The sequence below is a fragment of the Protomyctophum parallelum genome (genome assembly GCF_964188405.1).
Source record: "Protomyctophum parallelum genome assembly, chromosome: 8".
NCBI classification, from domain to species: domain Eukaryota; kingdom Metazoa; phylum Chordata; class Actinopteri; order Myctophiformes; family Myctophidae; genus Protomyctophum; species Protomyctophum parallelum.
The window spans coordinates 30,807,803-30,832,518 of record NC_139703.1 but is presented as its reverse complement, the minus strand read 5'-3'; the positions used below and the strand labels follow the sequence as shown (position 1 = coordinate 30,832,518).

Genomic DNA, 24,716 nt, shown 5'->3' with positions numbered 1-24,716 from the left:
CACTCAAACTGGACAAACTTCTTTCAACGAGTTTGAACGTGTAATTCACGCTTTTATCGCCACTCGTTTAGACTACTGCAATGCACTGTATGTTGGTTTAAACCAGTCTTCCATGGCACGTCTACAACTGGTCCAAAATTCTGCTGCGCGTCTCCTAACTGCAACCCGTAGGCGTGACCATATTACACCTGTTTTGGCCTCCCTTCACTGGCTCCCCGTCCGTTTTAGAGTTGATTTCAAGATTTTATTCTTTCTTTAAATCACTGAACGGTCTCACGCCACAGTATCTTTGTGACCTTATAGAGGTTTACACTCCCTCAAGGTCATTGCGTTCTGCTGGCCAGTTGAATCTCCAGGTCACAAAAAGGCACGTTTAAAGACCAGAGGTGACAGAGCCTTTTCTGTCATAGCCCCCTAACTGTGGAATGAGCCCCCTTCCCATGTGAATTAAACTGACCCCAATGCCACCATCGAGACTTTTAAATCTCACCTTAAGACCCACCTGTACACCTTGGCTTTTAATTCAGTTTGAGAGTTCTGTGTTTTTCTGTGGCTTGTTGTAATGTGTCCTTTTTCTACTGTGTGGTTTGTTGATGTCTTTTGTTTTAGCTTTATAGTGTATTTGGCTTTTGACTTTCTGTACAGCACTTTGTATACCATGTGTTGTGAAATGTGCTATATAAATAAAGTGGATTGGATTACTTAGTGCTTATAAAATTATTGATGAAAACCATATGTACATTTTTAATTCAAAGAAAAGGCATTCACACATTATTCTATACAGCCTTTATAGTTATTTTAATCACACGAATGGATTAAACGATATAAACAAAATGTTTAAATTCAGAAATGAAAGCATTTTAGAACTTCAAAATATGCCAGATCCAAAATATTTTAGCCGCCTCCAGTTAAAGCACTGTCAACTTGACAGGGTTACAACAAAATACTTGCAGTCATGCAGCCAGTTCCAACATTCCCATGAATCCCATGACAATGTACAGGAAATCCACGCTACTGTAACACAGAAGCACATGGTTTCTTCTAGGTCTCGATATTCAAATCCTTTTGAATCTTCTCTGTAGCGTCAGTCATCAGCTGGCATGCGGTCTTGTGCTTGGGCCAGTGCTTCACCTGGCATTCTCTAAAAAAAACACAGTTGGGACAAAGACTTTAGTCTCATCTAGAGATAAATTATGTGGATTTTGGGATGCACAAGGAAACCAGTAGAGGCTCCAATCTCAGACTTCATGTGACCAGAGTGTGACAGTCAGTTGGGACTTCAGTTGTCTAAGACGTATCTATGATGATGCATGACACCAAAATTTTAAATCTTTTAAAAAGGGCCTACTTTATATGCATGCAAAGTTTGGTGTTGATGTGTTCAACGATTAGTGAGATGTGCTCTCTGAACAGTCAGACTGTGGGTATGGGCACATCTAAGATTCCATGCGCGGCAAAAGGAAGCTGACTCCCGACGTCTTTTCAGTTTTTTTAGACAGCTGGTGGATGGAAAAGAAGCTCCACCCACGCTGCAAGTTGCCGCGTCGGCCAGATTCCCGGAAAAGCTTGCCCCAGCGGCAACCTGCCGCGTGGGTGGAGCTTCTTTTCCATCCACCAAAAAAATGGAAATTACGCATAACACAGCTTCTTCTGTCCGCGCATGGAATCTAAAGTGTGCCCAGGCTGAGACAGACCCCCCTCCCCCAACACACACACACACACACACGTTATAGATGGCTATCCTCGCTGTAAAAATGTAACGTTGAATATACAGTATGATATCATTGATATGATAACATTGAGCTCCTACCTGTTACAGTAGCGTTCTCCCTGGCAGCGGGAGCATCTCTTTGTGGCCTCCTGACCACAGCATCCACACTTGGGTTTGTCAGGTATTAAACTTTCCATCACATCCAGGTTATATGTCTGGGCCAACCTTGTTAATGGAAGTTATCAAAATAAATAATGAGCTCACCAACACATGCATATGAATATACAATCCGAAGCTCCTACAGTATAGGTACACATTTGAATACCTGTGTGCTTGTTGCCTCAGGTCTTTCTCAGAGGGATTGAATGTTTCTTTGGCTTGATATTTAGCGATGGCCTTCCACTTACCACCATTCTCATGCATAATGTGGTTCCACATTTCTGGAATCTATAAGAACAGGTATAGAAGAGGGTGATATTTAATTAATTTTATTCAAATGTGTTTTAAATGGGTCTATAAGCCTATTCTGATTTGCTGTTTGTTCAGTAACGGCCTAAATGAAACAAAACATAAATATACATTTATTTTGAGAGAACTCATACAGGATGCAGGATAAAGTGTAATTGGAAGTGAAGTGAAAAACACAGGCAGAAATTGAAGGCACAAACTGAAGGGATCATTATCCTGATTGGATAAGACTGGTACCCCAATCTTAAAATGTATTTTCTGTTTATTAAAAAGCTGGAGAGATGGTGAGACCCCCCTGTTACTGAACAAACACTATTTAAAGCAATGATTACTATCAGAATATATGATAATATATCAACATTTTAACAGGAACATATCACTTACACCTCATTTAAAGAAGATATACTGTAATTGGGATAGACTGGGTTCCTGCTGTGTGTTTTTACCTGTTCCAAAACGAATTCCTTCTTTGGAGGGGCAGGGTCTGTCATTGCGAGCTCAGCCAGAAAGCGCTGTAGTGTTACCAGGATCGGCAGCTGGTCGACTAACACCTCTGTTAAGAAACCCCTGAGCTGCAGAACATGGATAAAAAGCATGGTTTTAGACCAACATTATCATTTTTTTTGTTATCAAATATTTTTTATTTTAAGACAAAAATCACAATAAGACACGTTAACAACATGAATGACTTAAAGAAAACAAAACACATATAAAACAACATATAACAGCAAAAGCAACGAACACAAAAACAAAAACCAACAATCCCACCCACCCCTCCCCCCCCCCCCCCCCCCCTACTGTGCAATGGAAACAATAAATAAATAAATAATGATAATAATAATAATGATTAAACCATGCCCTTAACCAAATCTGCAATACCAGACCAAATCTCAATGTTTTCCTCTTTTGCACCATGCAATCTTGCTGTAGACATTTCTAGATAAATGATATCCAGAAAGGTCAAAGCCCATTGGCGAAATGACAATGTATGAGGCGGTTTCCAGTGCGAAGCAACCATCTTCTTTGCGGCCGTTACGCCAGCAAAGAAGACACGAATACGGGTGTTATTTAATGGCAACTGGGATACATCATTTAATAAGAATAGAGATTAGAGAGTGTGATGTTAACTTGTAGAATAGTCGAAAGGTTAGTAGCAACCAAATTCCAAAATGTGAGGACACTCGGACACTCCCACACCATATGAAAGAATGTACCTATGGTGTTTGAAGTGCAGAAAGTGCAGTTGTGATTATTTAAAATCCGCATAGCACACAATCTACGGGGGGTTAAGTATGTCCTAAGAACAAAATTTAGATGAATTTGTTGATGATCAGGATTCCTAGAAGACAGGACAACATTAGACAACACTGTATCCCAACTCCAATCTGGATCTAGATTTGGTATGTCATTCCTCCATACAGTATCGACAAGCAAGGTCCCATAACTAGATTCTAATAAATAATCATACAATACGGAAACAAAACCTCTTGACCTAACCAACATTATCATTATCATCATTATGTCTAAGGTAGTTCAGTCAAAATCCTCCTCAGTGTTAAATTAGCCATCTGTAACTCAGAGTGTGTACAAATGGAACCAAACGGACCCAATAAGGGTCCATTTGGTTCCTTTTGTACACTCTCTGAGTTAAATGAACACTGAGGGTTTCACTGTGCGGCAGCGTCTCTGCCTGGCGAGGATACATTCCTCTGCTTTCGATATCGCACTGCTGGTCCTTCACTTGTATGGCCCGTTTGCCTCTAGCTCTACAAGCTTACAACGAGTCGTATTCTAACATACATCGTACAGTCAATCACTGATCACTTGGGAACACTCTCAAGTTCCTCCACGTTATGAACTTGTGATTGATCAGTGATCCCACGTGATCAGTCTGGCGATGCCAGGCTAGTACTGTAGTTCCCTCTTTTTACAAATGGAATCCACTTAACTCCTACACTGTAACTGCTCCTGACAAGCAGCTTGGAGTCTGTGTGTGTGTGTGTGTGTGTGTGTGTGTGCGTGCGTGCGTGCGTCCGTGCGTGCGTGCGTGCGTGCGTGCGTGGATGAATGTGAGGGACACATTGTGAAGCATTGTAAAGACCATCAAAGTGCTACTATATATGAACGCAAGAAAGACAATTTATCATTTACCATGTACATTATAGTGTCTGACAGGTAATTAATGTGCCAGGAAGTCTGAGACAACAAGTAATAATAGGAGGAAACACTCTCAGCCAAAACAGACCATGGAAACCTGTCCTCTGAGCCTCTAAGGAGTGAGGAGATCTTCATATGTTGTGTTTTTGGAGGACAATGGTTGTGCATGGACAGGCTTCCTGTACTACTGTGCATACTTAAAGTTAATCTTCAGCCAGTGTCTCTCTAGATTATACTGTCTCTGGTTCAGCAGCTGCTGGGATAGATTTAATTTATTAATATAACACGTAAAGTTGTATACGCATAATCATCGCTGTCTGGCGGAAAAAAAGAACCTGTGTTCCAATGGATTCAATGTAGTTATTATTTTGTCACAAGCTCTTGTTAGTACTTTTCATTGGTTCAATACATGTATATTAATATAATACAGACTTATCACTTTCACTTTAGACAATATTGTTTTCCAATAGAACAATTAGCGGATCCAAGCTCATTGTGCACTTGCTCAAGGCACTCTTTTTCTTTTTTTTTTTAAGATATTTTTTTTGCGGCTTACGCCTTTTATTGATTTTTTAAGGGACAGATAGTAGGCTGACAGGAAACGGGAGAGAGATGGGGGGATGACATGCGGTAAAGGCCGTGTCGGGTTCGGGAGTCGAACCCGCGGCACACCGCGACTGGATCACCAGTCCGGTGCCCAGACCGTTACGCTACGGCCTGGGCCGCTCAAGGCGCTCTTATACATATTTCTTTCATCCAAGCCATCCCTAAATGTTTGACAACGTTTGATAACGTTTCCTTGCAGATCAGGCATATTGATGTGGGACAGGTAGCAGCAACACTCAATATAAAATCCTCACGTTTGGCTGTTTTGCTGCTCCTGACTCATCAGACAGGGCCTCCAATGTCAGTTGCTGAATGAGTGTAACGATATTTGTTCTCTTATGAAAGCTCCAGACTTCCCTTTCATCTAGCCTCCAATATCTGCTGACAGATTAGGAAGAGATATGTCACAAGGAAAACTTGAGAATATCAACCCCTGGACTGGTCTCACGGCACACACATTTTGAGAAGCCTGATCTATTTTATTCACTACATACCCTCAGAATCTGGTTCTTGTTGAAATTGTTGAAGTCATATTTCCTTTGACATTCTTCCCTTAGCAGCAGGTTGAACAGAGCGATCCAGACCTGACCGTCGAGCTTTGTCATCTTCAGATGGTCCTCTGACGGAATCTTCTGCCAGCTGTTGTTCATGTACTTTTCTACCTCACCTGTAGACGACGGGCAAATGTGGACAAACGTGGGAGAAATAAATATATTAATTTAAATTATTAACACACCTCTTTTTAACAGATGTGAAACATAGACATATTTCATATTTAATAAAGTCATGCCTTGGGATACTGCACTGTAACGACTCCAAGGGCAACAGTCCATCAGCTGAACCAACACACAAGGTAAATTGTGGGTGCACAGCATGCGATTGATCACGCTGATGCTGTTAAAAACAAAAACAAAGATACCGTTTTCACACATTGTACTTTCTTTTTTTTATCCCTATAAAGTTTATAAACATATACTTTTCATATAAACCTCCAAAACACTGAGGGTCAAGAAAGAGATGGTCAAACCTGTCAGCATGATCGGTGATATAGCGCAGCACAGACAGGGCCTTGAGGGAGATATCGAACTCCAGTGCAGAACTCTGGAGCTGCAACTCCTACACCGGGTTAGAAGAAACTATGATGTTCTGCCTGGCCATGCTGAATTGTAACTGTTCTACTGTAGTAGTTTGTAAACACTACTACGTATGTAACAATATAAACACCTGTAGTGTGGAGGCCTCAGCTTGCAGTGCTAGGTGATGTCGGTCCTGGGATGGGGCTCCCTCCCTGGAGGTCTTGCTGGCCAGTATGGTGAGCTTGCGGTGGCAGTAATCCACCAAATCTAGCACGGCATCATCAGCTGCTTCAAATGAATCCTGCATGCAGCACACCAGTTGGTTGTTTTTAAAACATTTTCAAAACTAAAGTAGCTGATCTTACAAGCTCATGAACCAACTTCAGTGTTTATTGTTTATTTTTTGTTTTTGTTTATTAATTAGTGTCCGCCCTGAGTTTGGGAGGTCTGGGTTAAATCCCTGAGAGGTCATACCAAAGACTATCAAATGCGTCCCTGCTTGGCAGTCAGCATCAAGGGTCGGCTTGATAAGTAGGGATAAGTCCCTTTGACACTTGTACTTGTACACCATGGCTGGGGAATGTACTTGTACATCAAGCCGCTTCACATTATAGAAACAGGAGATAGCTCCTACTGACCTATGGGGGACATGTCTTGGGAACATAGATTCCCAAGGCTACTTACTTACAAGCTCACAATACATCGCATTGTGATGCTTTATGAGCTTTAGTTTAGCTATTTTCACAATTTATCATACATCTTTATAGGAGATAATGATCTGTATGATGGTACATGCAGGCACAATATAGCATCCCGGCTCTTACAAGTTATGTAAGAACCAGTGGGAGCTAAGCTTAAGAAGACCATAAGAAGAGGTATGAGCGCCCATGAAAGCATGTGTGGGGGAATGGGTTGCCACCAACAACCATTGTTTGAATCACATATAAAGCATTCACAAATAAAGCAACTTTCAATATTCCTGTATTTATAAGTATTATTCATGTTAACAAGACAAATATGCTAAAGGAAACATGTTTTCCAAAACAACTAGTAACACCAAAGCTCTATTTGTTGTGTGTTCAATGGGTTGGTTTACAATGGCTTTTGGCTTGTTGTTGCAGGCTTGTTGTATACACACACGCACGCACGCGCGCACGCACGCGCACACGCACACACACACACACACAGACACACACACACACACACACACACACACACACAGAAAATGCACATTATTTATTTATCTCTATTCTTTGCTCCTAAAGTTTATTTTAGAGACCCCCTGCAAAGTTCCGTTTATAACTCAGCCCCTGTCTACAGTAGGCTATCAGTAAATGTACACTACATAGTCCATATAAGTACTGTGTATAGGCATGTATTTATTGCATAAACACTCACCGTATGAAACATTATCGTTTCCAGCAGATTTATGACTGTGGCCTCATGATGAATCTAAGGGGGTAACAAAAAAGCAGCTGAGATGGTATCTTTCTATGACCTCTGCAAACTGGGTAATTTCACGTCTACATACAGTACAGCAGTCCTGTAGTCCTATACTCACCACCATGTAAAGAGGAAACGTGGACTTGGGATTGAAGTCCTGCAGTTGACAGAGAATAGGGAACACTTTCTGCTTCCACACTTGCACTAGAATCATGTTGTGGACCAGTGTCGGAATCTAGAGAGGGAAAGGAAATAAATAGACTATTACTATTTTTACAGTGGTTTTCAAAATGGGATCAGAGGACCCCCAACAAGGTCCTTGGGAGAGTTCCACATCTTAAACTCTATTTTATACTTAAAAATAAAGAAAAAATAAAGAAAATATTGTAGATCTGCTGCTTCTGCCAAACTGTTAAAAAATGTCCCCTATAATAATGACATAATTTCACAATTATTTCACGGGCTATAAATTAGCAGAGAATGTAACTATTCAGATCATAGGTTTAACTCTCTGCCTCTGATCTGCAGTATTCAGTAGCCTACAATATAATAAATAGTATTTTACAACTAGGTAAACTACAGACAGTTGTAATAAAAATGAAATGAAAATGTGGGTATCGGGTGCATAATTGAGGAATAATTTAACACAAATATGGGGGTCCATGGCCAAACACATATACATTTTTGGGCGACATGAAAATGTTTGAGAACCCTAGTGGTTCTCTACAGTATCCCATGGCTGTGAAATTTGTGAATGTAGCATTTACCTTTTTATGTAACACCAGCAGGTCCTTGACAAAGTCATCATATGTGGCAGACACATTCAGTATGGCCTGCATGTTTAGTTTCTCTATATATTCATGCTGCATGAACCATCTGGAAACACAGAATGAACAAAATTACAAAACAAAAGTGCAGTTCTGACCTGGACTCAGTACTGACAAGCACTCTTGTCCAAATGTAATAAACACACACAAATAAGTAGGCCTAAACAAGATGACTAACTGTATTGGCCATAGCCAAACCAGCCACTAATACAACTAACAAATAACTAATAAACGAGCCATCTCTATTTTGCTAGTTCAACAGAATATTTAATATCAGGTTTCAAGTAGCATTTATCTAACTTCATTTAGCTATTTGATTCCCAGTGTTCTTGTATGGTTTGCATTTGATGCTACATAAATAATTTAACTAACTTGCTATATAACATTGGTGTTTCCAGTTTACTGATATTTTTTACCTTGGGGAGCCCATTTCCCTGAGGGAGAAAGTTTCCAGACCTCGCACATATCCCTCTGCTTCATCAGGAAAAATGACCGAAGTATCCATTCAGGAGATTCAATAAATTAGCCAATGTATTAAATTAGAAAAAAAAAATACAAAACAATAAAGGACATGAAAGAAAGCGGCACTCAAGTCGAGTTGTTTTGACGATGCTTTGGGCTTGTGTTATGCTTCATTTCCAGTGGTTGTCATAGTTACTGTAAACCGAGCACACATGAGACACATGTGCACCTGCTTTGTCGCCAGTGGGGGGCGGTAGAACCTCACATGACGATCACTCACTCAAACACACAGGCCACTTGTCTTTTATTAGGAACACTATTTCAGTCGGTAACATTATAATAATATAAATATCACTCTTTATTACTGCAAGTCATATCATTGTTAAAACAAACCATAACTTGACACAAACAACTATATGCTTTAATTTACCTTAAACTTTATTCTAACTGAAGGCTTCAAGGTCAATGAGATAGGCGACTTTGGTTGAGGCAGCTTGATGTCTTATAACAGGCAACTGTGGACAATCGACCATGAGGCTCAAAAGGTTCACTTTCTTATGGCTCGTTTTGACTACAAAGGCCAGGTAAACCAGAACCTCCCATTACCTGAAATGTTGTAGAATCTGTGATGTTCGGAACCCACAGGTTCCCAGAACTCATCACCTCACAAGCAGGGCCCAAATTAGGTTCTGAGAATGTCATCTGAAACCAAGCTGTAGCATATGGAAACAAACTCCTGAATCCTACATTGCATGGAATGGTACGTTAGTACCATAGTTGTTGTAGTCGAACAGAGCCATTTAGTTGACATTGGTGTCGGTTTGCCTCACATTACTTCCAGCAGACAATGATGTTTGGGTCATTCTCCAGTCGTTCATCCAGTTCTTTGTAGCTCATTCCTGCAAAAACAAGGCAATGCCAGTCAGAGGGTGCTGTTACAATCATACATACTAAAATCATCGTGTTAGTATGGGTCCATGAAATGCCCAGATGTCCATCAAAGAGCCCAATCAATGGCTCGACTGATGCTGGATTTTTTTGGTCTGATGCCGATCCGGAATTGACCGAAAGTTTCTATTCATTCAATATTAATTCAAATCACAATACTAGGTTCGTGATATGATTTTTCACAATTTTTGAAACAAAATTATTTTCAAGACTTTTTCTTTTATTATTTCACTTACACAAATCCAGTATTTTCTTCCTCTTTTCATTCTCTATAGTAGCAAATTACTTACTTTTTTTTAAAATCTCTGCTGTTTGCATCACAATTCAAATTGTGATTTAATCGCGATTCAAAATGTCACCACCATGAAACGATATATTGTTACATAATCGCAGTCGCATATCAATGTTCTTCATTTCAACCGCCAGAGCGACCTTCTATTCTTGCCTGTTTTGCAGCAGATTTCGTCATAACTATGACAGCCAGTGTACAGTCGAGGGGGGCGGCTCCTCTCGTCACGGATCACCTTCACTGGATACTTCTGCAGCCGGCGAATCAGACACTTCATCAAACCAAACTGGATGAGCCTCCTGCAAGAGAGAGACACCCTAAAATTAGATACCACAAGAGTCTTCCTGACCTTATCCTTAAAATGCCATAAACTTTGTTTCAGGAACTGGTAGTGACCTCTCATCAACCCTTTGAAGTTGCTGCGAATAGCGAGAGCAAAGGTCCCGTACAGTGGTTCCTGGAGTCAGACCACAGTAGAGCTGGAACACGTCCCTCAGACCGGCCCTCTTCTGACCTGACAGACAATCAGAAGCACAGTGACGTGGAGAAAAAGACCAGGCAATAGAATGCACTAGTAGGGCTGCAAGTGGATTATTTTTCTTAACCATGAAAAGAAAAGCTCCACGTTATACGTTATACTGTACTGATATTGCAAAAATGTAGACATTACAGACAGTACAGAGCACAGTACACACTACAATACACTGAATACAGTACAGTAACTATAACACTAAATGTATAGTTTCACCACTCAGTTCACACAGGTGTGATTTTTCTCTCTCTCTCAATGGCCACTCCGGGGCTCAGTAGAAAAGTCAGTGTATTTACCTTGTTTAGTGACATAGTTAAGACATTCCTCTTGAATAGACTTGTCATCTATGAGGCTTTGGACTTTAGGCGTGGTGCAGTACACATTGGAATACTGGGGGAGTGTTAAAAGGGTTAAAACAATAATAACAAAACATAATCTTGAATGACCATAAATTAGGTGCAAATTTTCAAAAAGAGTAGCAAAGATATGCTGTAGGGTTTATATTCATACCTGAAATATTGACACCAGAGTTACAATGCCATAATACCTATGGGGTAAAAAAACAAACAAACATTAGAAATCTCTTCCTTGGCTTTATAGGAAATGAATAATTAGTATATTTATATAGTATAATCTCAAACTCACAGGAGATTCTGCACAGCTATACGCACAAGATTCAGTTCTACATCAGCCTCAGCAGAGATTTTTTGTATATGTCTAAACCCATCGATATAGGCCAGGATCTGCAATTGAATAAATAAATAAAATTAATCGGACAAATAATCAGTTAGAATTGAGCAATATGCTGATAATAAAATTGGCATAGAGATTAAGCTTTTTGTTGGCCTAAACTACCTTGGGTTCCCACCAGACTTCAATGGAATTATTGTATTGGGTTTTTGGATAAATTAAGAAAATGAGTTTTGTAGCAAAACAATATTAAGCTTTGTTTATTAATGTTTTGTAAGAAGCCAATATCCACAAAACACACTTTTAAGGATTTATGCACTACACAAAAAGTTGCGAGTTTAATTTATGAATCTCTCTTAGGCCACATACCTTATATTCTAATCTGCATTAAATCAAAACCCCAATGATAATAAAGCTGGGGAACACATTATGGACTAATTTCTGTGTTTTTAAGCCATAAACCTTTAAAACCCAATCAAATTTCTACCTTTTAACACCATCTAAAAACCAAAGATTCTGGTTAGATCAGAACCATTAGTTAATTTACTCCCGGCACATAAGCTACTTTAAGTTATGTTATAGTAAGTCACAACAACTGGCATAGCACAGTAAATGACCAAGTCCTTACATACTTGTGCAAGAACTTTGTGCGATCATGAACAACCACACAGAACACAAATAAATAAAACAATGTTTCACTGTAAATAAAAGCATCATCCTGTAAAAATGATCCATCACCAAATGCATAGTTTGATTTGTGATGCATTTTCAGATTGTTAAATATTTGTGAATCGTGACACTCCCCCTGTATAAGGACCATATTGCTGGAGAAGAAAAAACACCTGCTGAGTGGTGAGATCCCATTGGGATTTGATGAAGTGGTCTTTGCATTGGGTGAAGACAGGCACATCATACTCCTGCACAATCAGGGGGTCCTTGCGCTGCTCGATGAGTTTTAGGTGGATAGTGTTAGACTCGTCTGAAAGAGAGACAAAGGGACGTGAGGACTGGTAAAACGTTTTAACACTGTCATTTCCCAGAGACATAAATATTATACAAAAAAACTACCTATGGGTAAGGTGCAAGCTCCCGTTGCATTTAGCTCCTCTAACAAGGTTGACATTATGGGAACAAGTTTCTGCTTGCTCTCCTCATTGGATATGAAGCCACTCTCCAGCTGCAATGTAGAGAAAACAGGCAGACTTGGGTAAGGCAAAATGTGCAACAAAATCAGTTTAACCTCTTTAACCCCACGCTGGGCAAGACCTACACTGTGTAGAGTGTATCAACGGAAGTGGAATTTGGCGGAAGCATCGCTCAAGGTAATGACGTTGACGCTTTCACATCTGTTTACATTCTCCCTGAGATCCGGGGGAAGTCTGACGGATGTTCCCGGCCCGACACTTCCGGCTATACACTCTCTGCCTTAGGTTGTGACCAGGCTTTTCTCTTCACAGATGAGAAAGGCCTCACTCACACCTTCGCATCTAGCAAATAGTCAGTCTACAAGGTCACAACTCACAACGCAATTGCAATGCAAGCTTGTAGATGGGCTATTCCTTTTATTTATTTTTTGACAACCGAGAACCACTGCTCTGCACTGCAATATAAATATTGCCATGATAGCAAACGTTGTGATGGTGTGACTGTGATCATGGCCACATCTCTACACTAGGTGGTAGTCTCTAGCCTTCAGTACCTCCAGTGTTGTGAGGTACCCTGACAGCTTCTTGACGATGGGTTCCAGGGCACACGTCTTGGTTTGCGCATCACACACAAGGCCGAGGTTGAAGAGGAGAGCGTTACGACTGTACTTCTTGTGCTCAATGCACACCGGGCAGCCGATGAGTTTCTTCCCCATCGCAGTTCTGCAAACAGTCAGAGAATATGTGACGTAACAGCAAGTATATTAACATCAGCTAAAACATTATTCATGTAATGCAGTTCATCAAATTATAAACACCTAGCTCTGGTCCATAGCCCTAATGCCATTGCATTAGAGCTACGGGACTTTCAATGAATTGCCCTCCCATGAAATGCAGACCAGCCTCTCAACTTCTGATAAAATAAAAAGAGCGTTTTCACTACTCACCAATAGAAAGGCGGTTTGGGTCATTAGAAAGACTACTTTCCCTGGTGGATGCACTCTGAGTGCCCCACCACACGTATAAAATGCACTTTTTGGCCAGATTTTTTTTTCCACCTGAAGTAAAAATCTTGTCTATGGGCCTTTCTCTTGTCAATATCGGTAGAGGGCCAAAAAGTTCATTTTATAGCGCTCAGAGTGCGTCCCCCGGGTAAAGTAGTCTTTCTAATGACCAAAGCCGTCTTTGAATTGGTGAGTAGCGAAAACGTTATTTTTATTTTAGCAGAAGTAGAGAGGCTGGTCTGCATTTCATGCAAGGGCAATACATTGAAAGTCCCACAGATAGCTCTAGTCTAATGCAACGGCATTAGGGCTTTTGACCAGAGCTAGAAAACACTGTACTATCGGTACATACACAGTGATGAGTTTATTCTGCAGTTCTGGCTTGGTGATAATGTAAACTTGCACTGTGTCAAACAGCTCTCGTGAAATGTACTCTTCTGGGACCTGTTGAGCATGGACAGTTCAGACAGGGCAAAAAAAGAGCATGTATCCCAACAAGCAGAATAGCAAATGCATCAATGTCAATGTGTTCTTACCTGATAGGTAATTTTGGGGCCTAAAGTAGGGTGGAACTCACTGAAGAATATGCACTCAATTCTGCTGCTCATGGCCATTTTAACTATTTGGACAAGGCAGCTTGTTTCAGCACAGCTATCTTGAAAACAATGGCATTTCTGGGTGCATCATATATGCATGTAATTTATTGAAATCCCTAGCTGACTAGCTCTTTAAAATAACAACAGCGCCTCAGACCTGTGCAGAAACTTAAATCACTGATGTGTCCATCATTCACACGAGCTAACAGCGGTTAGCTTGAATGAACTCTAAGCTAGGAAAAACATTAGCGGCTAACTAACAGCTGTAGGACTTGGACATGTGATGAACGCCATAAGGAACTTCTCTGCCGTGGCGGTGGCGAAGAACTGCGTCTCATTTACGTCTCTCTCATGACCAAAACAACAACAACACAGCCCAGCCAGGCACACAGTGGCTCACAACTTGTTTACTGGAGTCCTACAGCGCATGCGTGCAATGCAGGTTCATGTTGTGACGCTGCTGCGCGGCGCAGTGGGCGCACACGCACATGTGGGAACGTTTCTATTCACTTGAACTGAATGACCTGACTTTTGTAGTTTTGGGATCAATTCGCTTTGCAGCTCGCAGATCCGACCAGGAACGGATCGATACGGCATTCGATGCCTGCGTGAAAATGACGGGATTACAGTAGGTTTAGGCTAGCTCTAGTGGATCTGAGTAGTAGGTAGCAGCACATAGAAATCCGTGGCTTTCTACAGCCCTACAGGTTCAGTAAAGACTCTAAAGAGCCTGATGACGCAAGGTTAGACAGTCTGTTTTGAGTCGTGTGCTATTCTATTCATTGACCATGTAAAATCTGAGTCAATGAAGTTTACTTAGATTAGTAAACGTTAGAAGACGTTGCATGCAGCAGAGTGGCAGTAAAGCGTGCGTTATGGACTTGGTTGTGGTGTTTAGCATCTTCTCCTGCTGAACAACACGTGTGGGGTGATCATGTGGAGAAGACCTCTGAATGTGTTCTGTAAACACCATCGCTTTCTAAAAGGCAGCTGTGATGGAGTCAAGGTATGCTTAGAGACAGTAATGGGATGCTTGCGTTTAGCCTACTCTTAGGTTGTGTCAGATAGATCAGTGGTTCTCCTCAAATGTTTTGATTTCAAGGACCCCCACTCCCAGTTTGGCAATACAAACCTTTGGTCCATAACTCCTACGGTTGTGGAATGTGGACCTGGACCAGACAGAGCTAGAAGCTATGGACCCCCAGTCCCCCATAACTCTGAGAGTGAACAAGGTTTTGTACATTTGTAGCCCTGAAACATAACTGTCATAATCATGACATGATCATGATGATCATGATGATTTATGTCTTTAAATGTTCTGATGAATTGAAAATGGAGGACCCTTATGTAAACAAGTCTTAGTGCTTTTTCTGGTTTTATCCTCTTAGCAGATTTTGTATTGACCTGTACCTTTGTTGAACTGTACCTATTCTACAAACTGTTAATACAATTTTCAATCAATCAATGTGAACCATGGCTAGTACATTTGCACACTCAGAGTTACAGACTCCATTTGGTTCCTAATCCTAAACTATCAATACTTTTGCTGGGGACCCCTGGAACCCTGGAACCCCTGGACTAAGTTGTCTAGCTTTGAAGAATGTTTTTAAGTTGCTTTGTATCTTAACCTATGACGTTGCAATCTGTTGGAACAACTCAGCCATCATTTGTCATTTATCGCTTGTTGTTAATACTGCATATCAATCAAGGTATATTTCAGTTCTACTGCTTATGGTTCTCTTTAGGGAATGTGTGGCCCCCAGGTGTCATACAGTGTCCCAGCCTTACCCACAGCCAGCATCACGGCACTGCAAGCCATCGCCTTATGGGAGAGGTGCTTTGAGGACAGAGGCATTTCTGAGCCTGAATGCTCCAGCCAGTACATTATTGCACACCTGCTTGGGGCTAAAACTGTAAGTAAACAAAGCTGTGACGGCCACCACTGACACCATATAGAGCATAGATGGACAACTGGCGGCCCGGGGGCCTCATGCGTCCGTCGCCTTCACTTAATGTGGCCTGCAGGTTAATATCAGAATACTGATATATTATTGATTTCACACAATTAAATCCTTAATTGCAATTATTTGTGCTACAATCAATCGTCAAGTAAGATTTCATGATCGTGACAGGCAGACCTACCTACTGTTCTAGCTGTGCTATTATTTGCCTTCACCCACTTAGTTATTACATGTATTACTAATGATAATTTATCCAAAATGTCATTGTATAAATGTTTTGTGAAAACACAGATTGTCATCTTCACAGTATGTTCTTTTGATTGATTGAATACTTTATTAACAGTTTGCAAATAGTACAGTGGTACAGTCTACAGTGGGGCGGCAGTAGCTTAGGGGTAGAGTGACCGGATGGGAACCGCAACGTTCCCAGTTCAAACCCTGTGGGCTCCCCCAGAGTTAGCATCGAAGTGTCCTTGAGCAAGACTCTGAACCCCGAATTGCTCCCGATGTGCAGGTTGGTGCCCTGCATGGTTTCCTCCGGCATCGGTGTGTGAATGTGTGTGTGAATGGGTGAATGTAATGCACAATCTCCTTCGATAAAGGCGCAATATCAGGGGTGTTCAAACGTTTTTCAAAGGGGGCCATATTAGAAAACATTAAAACATTTAACTATCATAATCAATCAATATTTAATATCAATGGTCTTTTGTCAGGTGTGTGCTGTGAACAAAAAGTGTACCATCCTCAGCCTTATGTCACCAAATGTAACCAAGCAATCAAGGTAAAAAAATAAATAGATGCAAGGAACACTGACAAATTATACTCTAGGAAATGCCCAGGTTAAAACACTTTCAAAATGTCCCATACTGTTGGGCGGGCCATTCATAATACAATTCAGGTATGAAGCTGTGGGCTGTACAAAATACGATGCCTCTACTTTTCAATCCCTTTCACTCACATGGGTTATTTGTTTCCTCAGATAGGAAGCCTTGAAAGGGAAAACCTGACCGCGTGTCTTAGCCGTGAACAAACTGAGAAGATGTGGGAGCTGTGTATCAAACGTCTTTCCAGGTATGGAACCTGTTAACATATATCTATAACTCTTGGTAATCAGCCTGATCACAGTCAGGATGTCATGCGTTTACTTTTTAGAATTCCAGTGCAATATGTCATTGAAGAGTGGGACTTCAGAGATCTAACACTGAAGATGAGACCTCCAGTTTTCATACCAAGACCTGAAACAGAGGTTAGAAGGGAGAATAGACACATACAATGTTAATCTTTATCTGGGAGTAAGATTTATTGTTTGTTAAAATAAGTGTTATATTCTGATAGTAACATTGGCCTGGCATGGCCAGAATAATATCACTGCATAGATATAATTCATCATTCGTCTGGTTTCCAGGCTAAGTAATCATTGCTCTAGAAGAGTGTTTGTTCAGTAACAGGGGTCCCGCTGTCTCTCCAGCTCTTTAATAAACATTAAATACATTTTCAGGTCAGGATACCAATATTATCCAATAAAGAGAGATATAATAATGTTTTCTAACGAGAGAGAATGTATACAGGGCACAGGATAAACATGTGGAAGTGATGAAGCACAGAAATGTGAAGACAGAATTTGATACCGATATTTATAATCTAATAAATGTGGGTTTTTCTCTCCTGATTGGATCAAATTGGTATCCCAACCTGTGAAATGTTCTGTTTACTAAAGAGTTAGTCATGGAGAGACTGGGAATTCCCCGTAACTGAACACATACATTTTTACAGAGACTTGCACCACCTTTTAATAACCTAATCTAGTTGAATTACACATGTTACACATGCACATGTTTTTGAGGGGCGCTACCCCCTCCTATACCCAGCTTTGTGTGTACCAAGTGATGATTTGATTGGCTGAGCACCACATAGTGATGATTTGATTGGCTGAGAAATGTACGTATTGAGGATAAAAAGTGAGGACAGAAAATTGAGGACACCACAAGTGATTAGCCTTGAGGACTTGAGGATAAAAAGTGAGGACAGACAAGTGAGGACGCCAATTGTGATTGGCCGGAATATGATGATGTATGATGGCAAGAGCACCCCTCACATCACATGGGTGTGATTTCTTTTTTGTTGTTGGTGCTTTTTACAGGAATTGGTAGGGATAATCCTAGCAGACATGCAGGTGAAGCAGGGGGCTGAAGTTTGCATTAACGGTCAATATACATGCTTGGAAGTGGGCTGTGGATCTGGCGCCATCTCCCTGAGTCTGCTGAAGAACCTTCCACAGGTCAGCTTGTACTGTAAATCTGAACATAAGTTTTGGTACTTACATGTAGAAGCAGGAACTCTCTCTGTTCTCCAGTAGTACACTGGTATACAAGAGAACTGTGCACTTTTGCTAAGTGGGCCCAGGTGAGAACTGGGCAGTATCCTTAATTATAAGTTTATCTTTGACTAAGATTGACCAGACTGTTGTACAGCAAATGCTATATGGACCTCATTGTTCATGAGTGATTAAGAATGCATTCTAGATTGTAAAACTGAGAATGGGATCAGTTCTCCCACAAATAGTGCCCATTTCTCCCTCAAAACCCAGGACCAGGTCTTTCAAGTGCCTTTCAATTCTCCCCAATGCGGGCCCAGTTGGCCATTTATCTTAACTGCCCAGTTCCACGGTTATCATGGCCTTACACAGTATTGATTAGATTCTTGCCAAATAGCAACACAGCTGTGTTTGTCTGTTTTAGATCAAAATAATTGCCTTGGACCAGAGCCAGGATGCAGTGGAATTAACCAGAGAGAATGCACTGAGGTAATCATAACATGAGAAAAGGTTCATTGTTGTCTGTATTATTTGTTTGCTCTTATGAAGACATTTTTGATGGTGTTCTGCAGGTTAGGACTTCAAGACAGACTACAAGTCCATCATGTGGACATAATAAAAGGTCAAGTGAACACTGTTAATATATTGGGAGACATTTATTCTTTAAACACTTTCAACCTGGCGTCACTATTCTTTAGTCATGTCATGGTGAAACCTTTTGAATTAGAGTATACAATGAAGTGTAAAATAGGGCTGTTCAATTAATAGTTTCACAAAATCTTATTACATAGATGCCGAAGCAGTTGTGGGCCTCTGCAGCCCTGTCTCAATGCTGGTCAGCAACCCTCCATACCTGTTCTCAGAGGATATGACATCATTGGAACCTGAGATCCTCAGGTGAAAAAAGGCTGTCCAATAAATACATGCCGATCTACCTTGTAGGGATTATTTTTTTGTCAAAGTTATTGACAGTGTGCTGAATCACTATGGCAATAGCTGAACCAAAAGATATTTCCAGTAACCAAACCAAACTCAGAAAAAAACGCTAATTGCTCAGTGCTAGTTTTCCTCCATATGGGGAAGTTTATTCCTTGGGACTTAGTCAAACCTCTAAAAATGAAAACATTTCCTCTTTTGATATTGCCTTTCTGTGAGAATGAGCGTGCAAACCCTGCCGTCCTGCAGGTTTGAGGACCATGCTGCACTCGACGGAGGCCACGATGGCCTGAAAGTGATCACACAGATTCTCACTCTGGCTCCGAAGATCTTAATAAACCTCGGGTAATGGACTGCACCACCTCCCTCCCCCCGTTTAATTCCTAAAAGCTGCCGTTTGTCACAAGAAAGGCATTTGCTGAAAAACACAAGTGTCATGTTTCCTTCTTAAATGAGTAAAGCTTTTAAAAGCACTTCCAGTTATAATAATGCTGGGCATGTGCTACTAATTCCATCTAAAGGAACTCTTGTTCAAGTGTTGATTGAGTTAAATGTGAATGTTTTTCATTTGCCGACAGCCCCATCTACTTGGAGGTTGATCCACGCCACCCCCCACTCATCCAGCGCTGGGTGGAGGACCACGTAGAAGGTCTACAATATGTAGACACACGACACGACATCACAGACAGGTTGTTATGGAGAAAATCTCATGCTTTTTTGCCTATCTTTTTTTTTATGTGTTGACCTAGTATCATTTCACGTATTTATGTATTTGCTCTTATGCCTGATTTAATCATGTTGCTCACTGAAATTAGCCCAAATACAAGCTCACAATGTGCTGTGAACCATTGTGAGCTTGTAGATCAGCTATTTTGGTGTGCAACACTGTTGTTACCGTACAGTCAGTGTGGCATGTAATTCAATGGCTTTCTGCTGAATATGCTCTTTTCTCCCTGTCTTTAGGCCACGATTCTGCATCCTTCAGAAAAAAAGTCAAATGCATGATCTGGATTGAGAAACATTGAGATATGGACTGGGTTTCACAGGCTTCAGGCCAGGTGGTCACAACCTCAGTTCCCCCGAACCCCCACCCAGAAAGCTGCCAAACACACGCTGCCCCCCCAAAAAAACACTATTCAAAATGTCCTATTCACGAAAGTTTACATTGGATTCATGTTGCGTTGGGGTTTTAAAGAGGCAACATACTGTGTGTAAAAATGTCAATTGTATAACAGCGAGAGACGACAAAAAACAAAAAAAGGCCTGCATAGGGCTGAAGGTAATTACTGAAGCCTTTTCTTAGAAGCCTCCCTCTCCGAATCTCACCCTCCCAGAAAGCATGCAGTAGTTCTACGAATCCACTGATGAATGACCCTCCCCTTCGCTGAGTCAGACGTAAGCCGCACACATTGTTAAGCTAGAAAATGAACTGAACGAACTTTGCTTACTCCGAAAAAAGAAAACTACCCCTCACATACTGTACTTCTATCTCAAAGGCCTTTGTGTCCTCAATTTGAATGATTCAAAACAAGTGTCACAAGAAAAAGTGGTTATAGAGTTTTAATCCAGTGGGTAATAATGGGATTTCAACCACTACAACACAAAACGATGTGAAAAGACGTCTACTGTCAATTATTTTCATAGAAAAAAAATGTTACATACTTGCTTATTTAGGTAGAAAAAAAGTAAATGTTTACTGTGATAAAAAACAAAATGTCTCACTGAAAACAAGTAATTGCTCAGGAACATTACAATTTCCACGTGTGGTAGAATATTACATTACAGTACTGAGCATTGTTTGTGATTAATCTCTCGCCAGGTTGTATGACAACCCAGCCTTTGACAAATCAAGTCCATGAAACCTTACACAGGCATCCCATGGCGTATTTTAAGAAAAAAACACGGTCATGAGTACAGTCAGTGTGGCTTTGCCCGACTGGCCTCTCACTGCCATTACAGCGATTGTCATGTGTGGTCACTTTAACAGTTTTTTTCCTTGGAAGTCATTTGAAATGATTCCAGGAAGGATCAGTCATACTTTGAAGGGGTAGCCGTGCAAGTAGCGCAGCAAAGGCCTAGGGAGTGGCAGCTGGTCGGGACGATCCGAATGCGTGTTAATGGTGAGCCGGGTGAGGTGCTGGAGGGAAGGAAAGGAGTGCGCCACCTTGTACACGCCCTTCTTGAGTTTTAACACCACCGATGTGTCCTGGATCGTCTGCAGGCAGGGCTTGGAAGGCTTCTCCTCTGCGTTCCGCTCCTCCACTCTCCTCCCTGGTCCCATGTAGTGCTGCACCAGACTGGGCACGTCCGGGAACGACATAAGGCTGGGCCGGGCCGGGGAACAGGAGTCCAGTAAAAACTGTGCCCCGCTGTATTGGATCCGTATGCTGGTGGGACCCCGTACAGTCCTCACAGAGAGGGTCAGCATATACTGAGGGTGGCTACTGTCCCGTACCAAGAAAGACCCTTCCGAGGCCTCCTGCAGAGCAGCATGGGCCTGGGCTGCTGTCACTGCTCCCCAGTACCATCCTGTACACACAGCGACATACTGTATTTAAATACTTGACTCTGATCATGCTCTTTACACTGTGTAGTAGACTAGCCTACTATACATAAATGTAATGTAATCAATGTGCTATTTACAGTGTCGATTTAGCTGTATTAGTATTATAATTAAAATTATTAACTAAAGTAATTCTTACACTTTCAGAGTTAAATGGTGTACATTTTAAATTAACACTCCAGATTTAGTACTAAAATTAAATAAAAACTTTTTTATACTTTTTTAATTTTCATATGAACTATTATTTTAACAACATGCCTATCCAGCTAAATCGTAAGAAGGCAGACAAAACAATTCGTACTGTACCTGAATTTTCTAGATAGCAAAAATTGCTGGCAATTGCTCGCAGGTCCTTCGTGGGGTCCCAGGCTGGAGCCTGGCTGCTTTGGAGACAGTGTTGTGCAGAGACGGTGCCAGCCCGCCGTTCAGTAGATGGACCAGTGGGCAGGATAGACCTGGGCCTGGAAACACAATAGTTTGATGAGGATCAGTGGAAGAGACACAAAGCCACCTTTGTCTATACCAGTGGACGGTTCTCGAACTTTTTTAATAAAAAAAAAAAAGTTAAAATGTTGTTTTTCAAGTGATACAATTTGTCTTTATTTTATTAATGGTCATTAATAATCAATCAATCAGGTATAATCAATATATTGTTCACATTTTAAATAAATATAGGATATCGTCAGAACCGGGTCGGTTCACCAAATAGTCCTGACTTTGTTCAATGTTGAATTCGCATTCCATGTAGGCTACCGAAGTAAGCCTAGCCTACTATAATGTACGGCGCTTTGTTTAATTTTAATTTCAGAAGAGTCTCTAAACAAATCTAAATGGATCAGGATAGAGGCTATTCATCCCGGCGGCAAACACATACATTTACATAGATGGCTAACGAATAACTGACGTACGTCAATAGATACATAGGCCTACTTTATTTTATAATAGATTACGATTTTATCCTGAAGAGGATATAACCTGTGTAGGAGGACTGAGACACAATGTCAACTTACCCTTGAACACACAGAATCATGGTGTCTTGAATCCGGAATCCGATGTATCCGATTACTTATTCCACAGAAATGTACACATTCGCGACTAAAAAGAAAGACTCGGGACAAATATTCCCCTCTACTATATTTTAGCCTAGAAACAACACAAAGACAAAGAGTGTCGTCAGTCGTCCTTATCCAGAATCCAGGTCTACGCTAATAGCCTGCTGCCTAGTCTCTTTTACTGAATTTCCTACAGATTTAATAAATGTATTTAAAACAAATACAGTATAAATAATAAGAAAATTAAAAGAAGAGCAGCAGTGTGGAGTGTGTTGTCTGTCTTCTAGAATTAAATCCAAATGTGTGAACTGAAGGACGGCGAGCGTGTAGGCTTGGCATTTAAAAATCACCAATTCCTAGAATTCTATTCTGAGAACTCTTCAGTTACACCAGCGGCTCTGACGTCACTAGAGGAGACGCACTGACTGACTCCTGTTCAACCGCGCTCGTGGTTCTGTTCTGGTGGTCAACCGACCCAAAACACTGGGGGGGAATGTTTGAAGCTTTAATTCATGAAACGCAAATGAGCCAATACAGTCTAGAGGTTTTCAACTTGTATGACACACGGTGTCGTCGTGTTTTGCTCCGGTCTAGTCTAGTCTAGCCATTCTCTGCGCCTTGCTCCCATGCTTCCAGTGAACCGGCGCTCCCAGGAATCGCGCTGTAGCTTTCCTCTTATCCACTTTCCAAGAATCGCTGCTGGTTGATCTCCGCCCACTGTTGCTCTGGCCTAGCCTACATTCTGAGAATTCACCGCCTCGCCATTAAGATAATGGGAATGCACACGGGCTATTTCCAGTAATATAGATTTCGTTTAGATGGAAAAATACAAGATTTCTTGGATATATTTTTGTCTTGAACTAATTAAATTGGACAAATAGGCAGCTGTGTTATTACTTTACAAGAGGGAACAAAAAGTTCCAGTATGTACTTTTACAGGGGTAGAGTGCCTGGATGGTAACCGTAAGGTTGCCAGTTCGAACCCGGGCTCCCCCAGAGTTACTGTCGAAGTGTCCTTGAGCAAGACACTGAACCCCTAATTGCTCCCGATGTGCTTGTTGGTGCCTTGCATGGTTTCCGCTGCCATCAGTGTATGAATGTGTGTGTGAATGGGTGAATGTAATGCACAATCTCTGTAAAGCGCCTTGGATAAAGGCGCTATATAAATGCACCATTTACCATGTGTAACTTTTCACATTTTAAAGCATTTGATATTTTGATTGTTTCCAGTCTTTATCCCCATCTTTGTAGGTTACCCAATCTACTTGGAAACATATCCTAACGTTCTGTTTTTTTGTTTAGACCAACTCTATTTTAGCATCCCAATATAAGATGCTGGGTTAAGCTTTCAGAGGATATGACATAATTGGAACCTGAGATCCTCAGGTGAAAAAAGGCTGTCCAATAAATACATGCCGATCTACCTTGTAGAGATTATTTTTTGTCAAAGTTATTGACAGTGTGCTGAATCACTGGCAATAGCTGAACCAAAAGATTTTCTTTTTCTTGAACTAATTATATTGGACAAATGGGCAGCTGTGTTATTACTCAAAAGGGAACAAAAAGTTCCATTATGTACTTTTCCTGAGGCAGTGAGGCCTGGGCAGTTAAAATGTATGTAACTTAAAAAAATGTAAAGCATTTGATATTTTTGATTGTTTCCAGTCTTTATCCCCTGGGTGATTGGGAATGTCAGTTTGTTGATCGTCACAAAATCTGGGGGTAAAAAATCTTGTTCATTCCAGGAAGTGGCCGGTTAACCATTTGTCTGTGTATGCTACGGCTGGACTATGAATGGGTCTTTAGGCTTTAAATACTGTAACATCATGTTTGCATGTGGGCTATGTAGACTGTGACATAAGTAAATTAGTAGCCTTAAGCCATGTCTTTCTGTAACTTGTACAAGTACATTCTTCAGCCATGATGACGTACACCC

General features: G+C 41.0%; 4 protein-coding genes across 5 annotated transcripts; 1 reads left to right on the top strand and 3 right to left on the bottom strand.

Annotated features, from left to right (window-relative positions):
- Nucleotides 1-885: 885 nt before the first annotated feature.
- Nucleotides 886-8,938, bottom strand: zmynd10 (zinc finger, MYND-type containing 10). The gene is made up of 12 exons (XM_083772317.1): nucleotides 8,705-8,938; nucleotides 8,229-8,337; nucleotides 7,580-7,696; nucleotides 7,417-7,470; nucleotides 6,167-6,319; nucleotides 5,970-6,058; nucleotides 5,748-5,836; nucleotides 5,437-5,609; nucleotides 2,626-2,751; nucleotides 2,037-2,158; nucleotides 1,811-1,936; nucleotides 886-1,141 (listed from the first exon to the last, which is right to left on the bottom strand). Exons 1-12 carry the CDS (start codon nucleotides 8,791-8,793, stop codon nucleotides 1,042-1,044), a joined length of 1,347 nt encoding a protein of 448 aa, XP_083628443.1. The 5' UTR covers nucleotides 8,794-8,938; the 3' UTR covers nucleotides 886-1,041.
- Nucleotides 8,939-9,090: 152 nt separating this feature from the next.
- On the bottom strand, nucleotides 9,091-14,344 carry nprl2 (NPR2 like, GATOR1 complex subunit). The gene is made up of 11 exons (XM_083772316.1): nucleotides 13,895-14,344; nucleotides 13,711-13,802; nucleotides 12,909-13,077; nucleotides 12,278-12,386; nucleotides 12,052-12,188; nucleotides 11,165-11,262; nucleotides 11,030-11,066; nucleotides 10,816-10,909; nucleotides 10,384-10,501; nucleotides 10,144-10,286; nucleotides 9,091-9,649 (listed from the first exon to the last, which is right to left on the bottom strand). Exons 1-11 carry the CDS (start codon nucleotides 13,970-13,972, stop codon nucleotides 9,582-9,584), a joined length of 1,143 nt encoding a protein of 380 aa, XP_083628442.1. The 5' UTR covers nucleotides 13,973-14,344; the 3' UTR covers nucleotides 9,091-9,581.
- Nucleotides 14,345-14,441: 97 nt separating this feature from the next.
- On the top strand, nucleotides 14,442-20,892 carry hemk1 (HemK methyltransferase family member 1). Of its 2 annotated transcripts, XM_083771866.1 has the most exons (11): nucleotides 14,442-14,960; nucleotides 15,700-15,867; nucleotides 16,895-16,986; nucleotides 17,068-17,161; nucleotides 18,056-18,193; nucleotides 18,654-18,718; nucleotides 18,802-18,851; nucleotides 19,021-19,126; nucleotides 19,415-19,510; nucleotides 19,744-19,854; nucleotides 20,129-20,892. In XM_083771866.1, the coding sequence occupies exons 1-11, from the start codon at nucleotides 14,889-14,891 to the stop codon at nucleotides 20,178-20,180; spliced, it is 1,044 nt and encodes a 347-aa protein (XP_083627992.1). In that variant the 5' UTR covers nucleotides 14,442-14,888; the 3' UTR covers nucleotides 20,181-20,892. The 2 variants fall into 2 exon arrangements, with proteins under 2 accessions (XP_083627992.1, XP_083627993.1); XM_083771867.1 differs by lacking the exon at nucleotides 15,700-15,867.
- Nucleotides 20,710-23,559, bottom strand: cisha (cytokine inducible SH2-containing protein a). The gene is made up of 3 exons (XM_083771868.1): nucleotides 22,739-23,559; nucleotides 22,035-22,189; nucleotides 20,710-21,694 (listed from the first exon to the last, which is right to left on the bottom strand). Exons 1-3 carry the CDS (start codon nucleotides 22,756-22,758, stop codon nucleotides 21,198-21,200), a joined length of 672 nt encoding a protein of 223 aa, XP_083627994.1. The 5' UTR covers nucleotides 22,759-23,559; the 3' UTR covers nucleotides 20,710-21,197.
- Nucleotides 23,560-24,716: the final 1,157 nt, after the last annotated feature.

What these genes read in the sequence shown, in the direction of transcription:
- zmynd10 (XM_083772317.1), bottom strand. Translation starts at nt 8,793, where the DNA reads ATGGATACTTCGGTCATTTTTCCTGATGAAGCAGAGGGATATGTGCGA. An exon ending in CTGAGGCAACAAGCACACAG is followed by an intron (nt 1,937 to 2,036) that starts GTATTCAAATGT and finishes TCCATTAACAAG; the next exon opens with GTTGGCCCAGACATATAACC. An exon ending in GGAGAACGCTACTGTAACAG is followed by an intron (nt 1,142 to 1,810) that starts GTAGGAGCTCAA and finishes TGTTTTTTTTAG; the next exon opens with AGAATGCCAGGTGAAGCACT.
- nprl2 (XM_083772316.1), bottom strand. Translation starts at nt 13,972, where the DNA reads ATGGCCATGAGCAGCAGAATTGAGTGCATATTCTTCAGTGAGTTCCAC. An exon ending in GCCCCAAAATTACCTATCAG is followed by an intron (nt 13,803 to 13,894) that starts GTAAGAACACAT and finishes CATGCTCAACAG; the next exon opens with GTCCCAGAAGAGTACATTTC. An exon ending in ATAGCTGTGCAGAATCTCCT is followed by an intron (nt 11,067 to 11,164) that starts GTGAGTTTGAGA and finishes TTTACCCCATAG; the next exon opens with GTATTATGGCATTGTAACTC.
- hemk1 (XM_083771866.1), top strand. Translation starts at nt 14,889, where the DNA reads ATGTGGAGAAGACCTCTGAATGTGTTCTGTAAACACCATCGCTTTCTA. An exon ending in ACCTGCTTGGGGCTAAAACT is followed by an intron (nt 15,868 to 16,894) that starts GTAAGTAAACAA and finishes TTGTTTCCTCAG; the next exon opens with ATAGGAAGCCTTGAAAGGGA. An exon ending in TCATGTGGACATAATAAAAG is followed by an intron (nt 18,852 to 19,020) that starts GTCAAGTGAACA and finishes CTTATTACATAG; the next exon opens with ATGCCGAAGCAGTTGTGGGC.
- cisha (XM_083771868.1), bottom strand. Translation starts at nt 22,758, where the DNA reads ATGATTCTGTGTGTTCAAGG. An exon ending in ATGATTCTGTGTGTTCAAGG is followed by an intron (nt 22,190 to 22,738) that starts GTAAGTTGACAT and finishes TTGTGTTTCCAG; the next exon opens with GCCCAGGTCTATCCTGCCCA. An exon ending in TTGCTATCTAGAAAATTCAG is followed by an intron (nt 21,695 to 22,034) that starts GTACAGTACGAA and finishes CTGTGTGTACAG; the next exon opens with GATGGTACTGGGGAGCAGTG.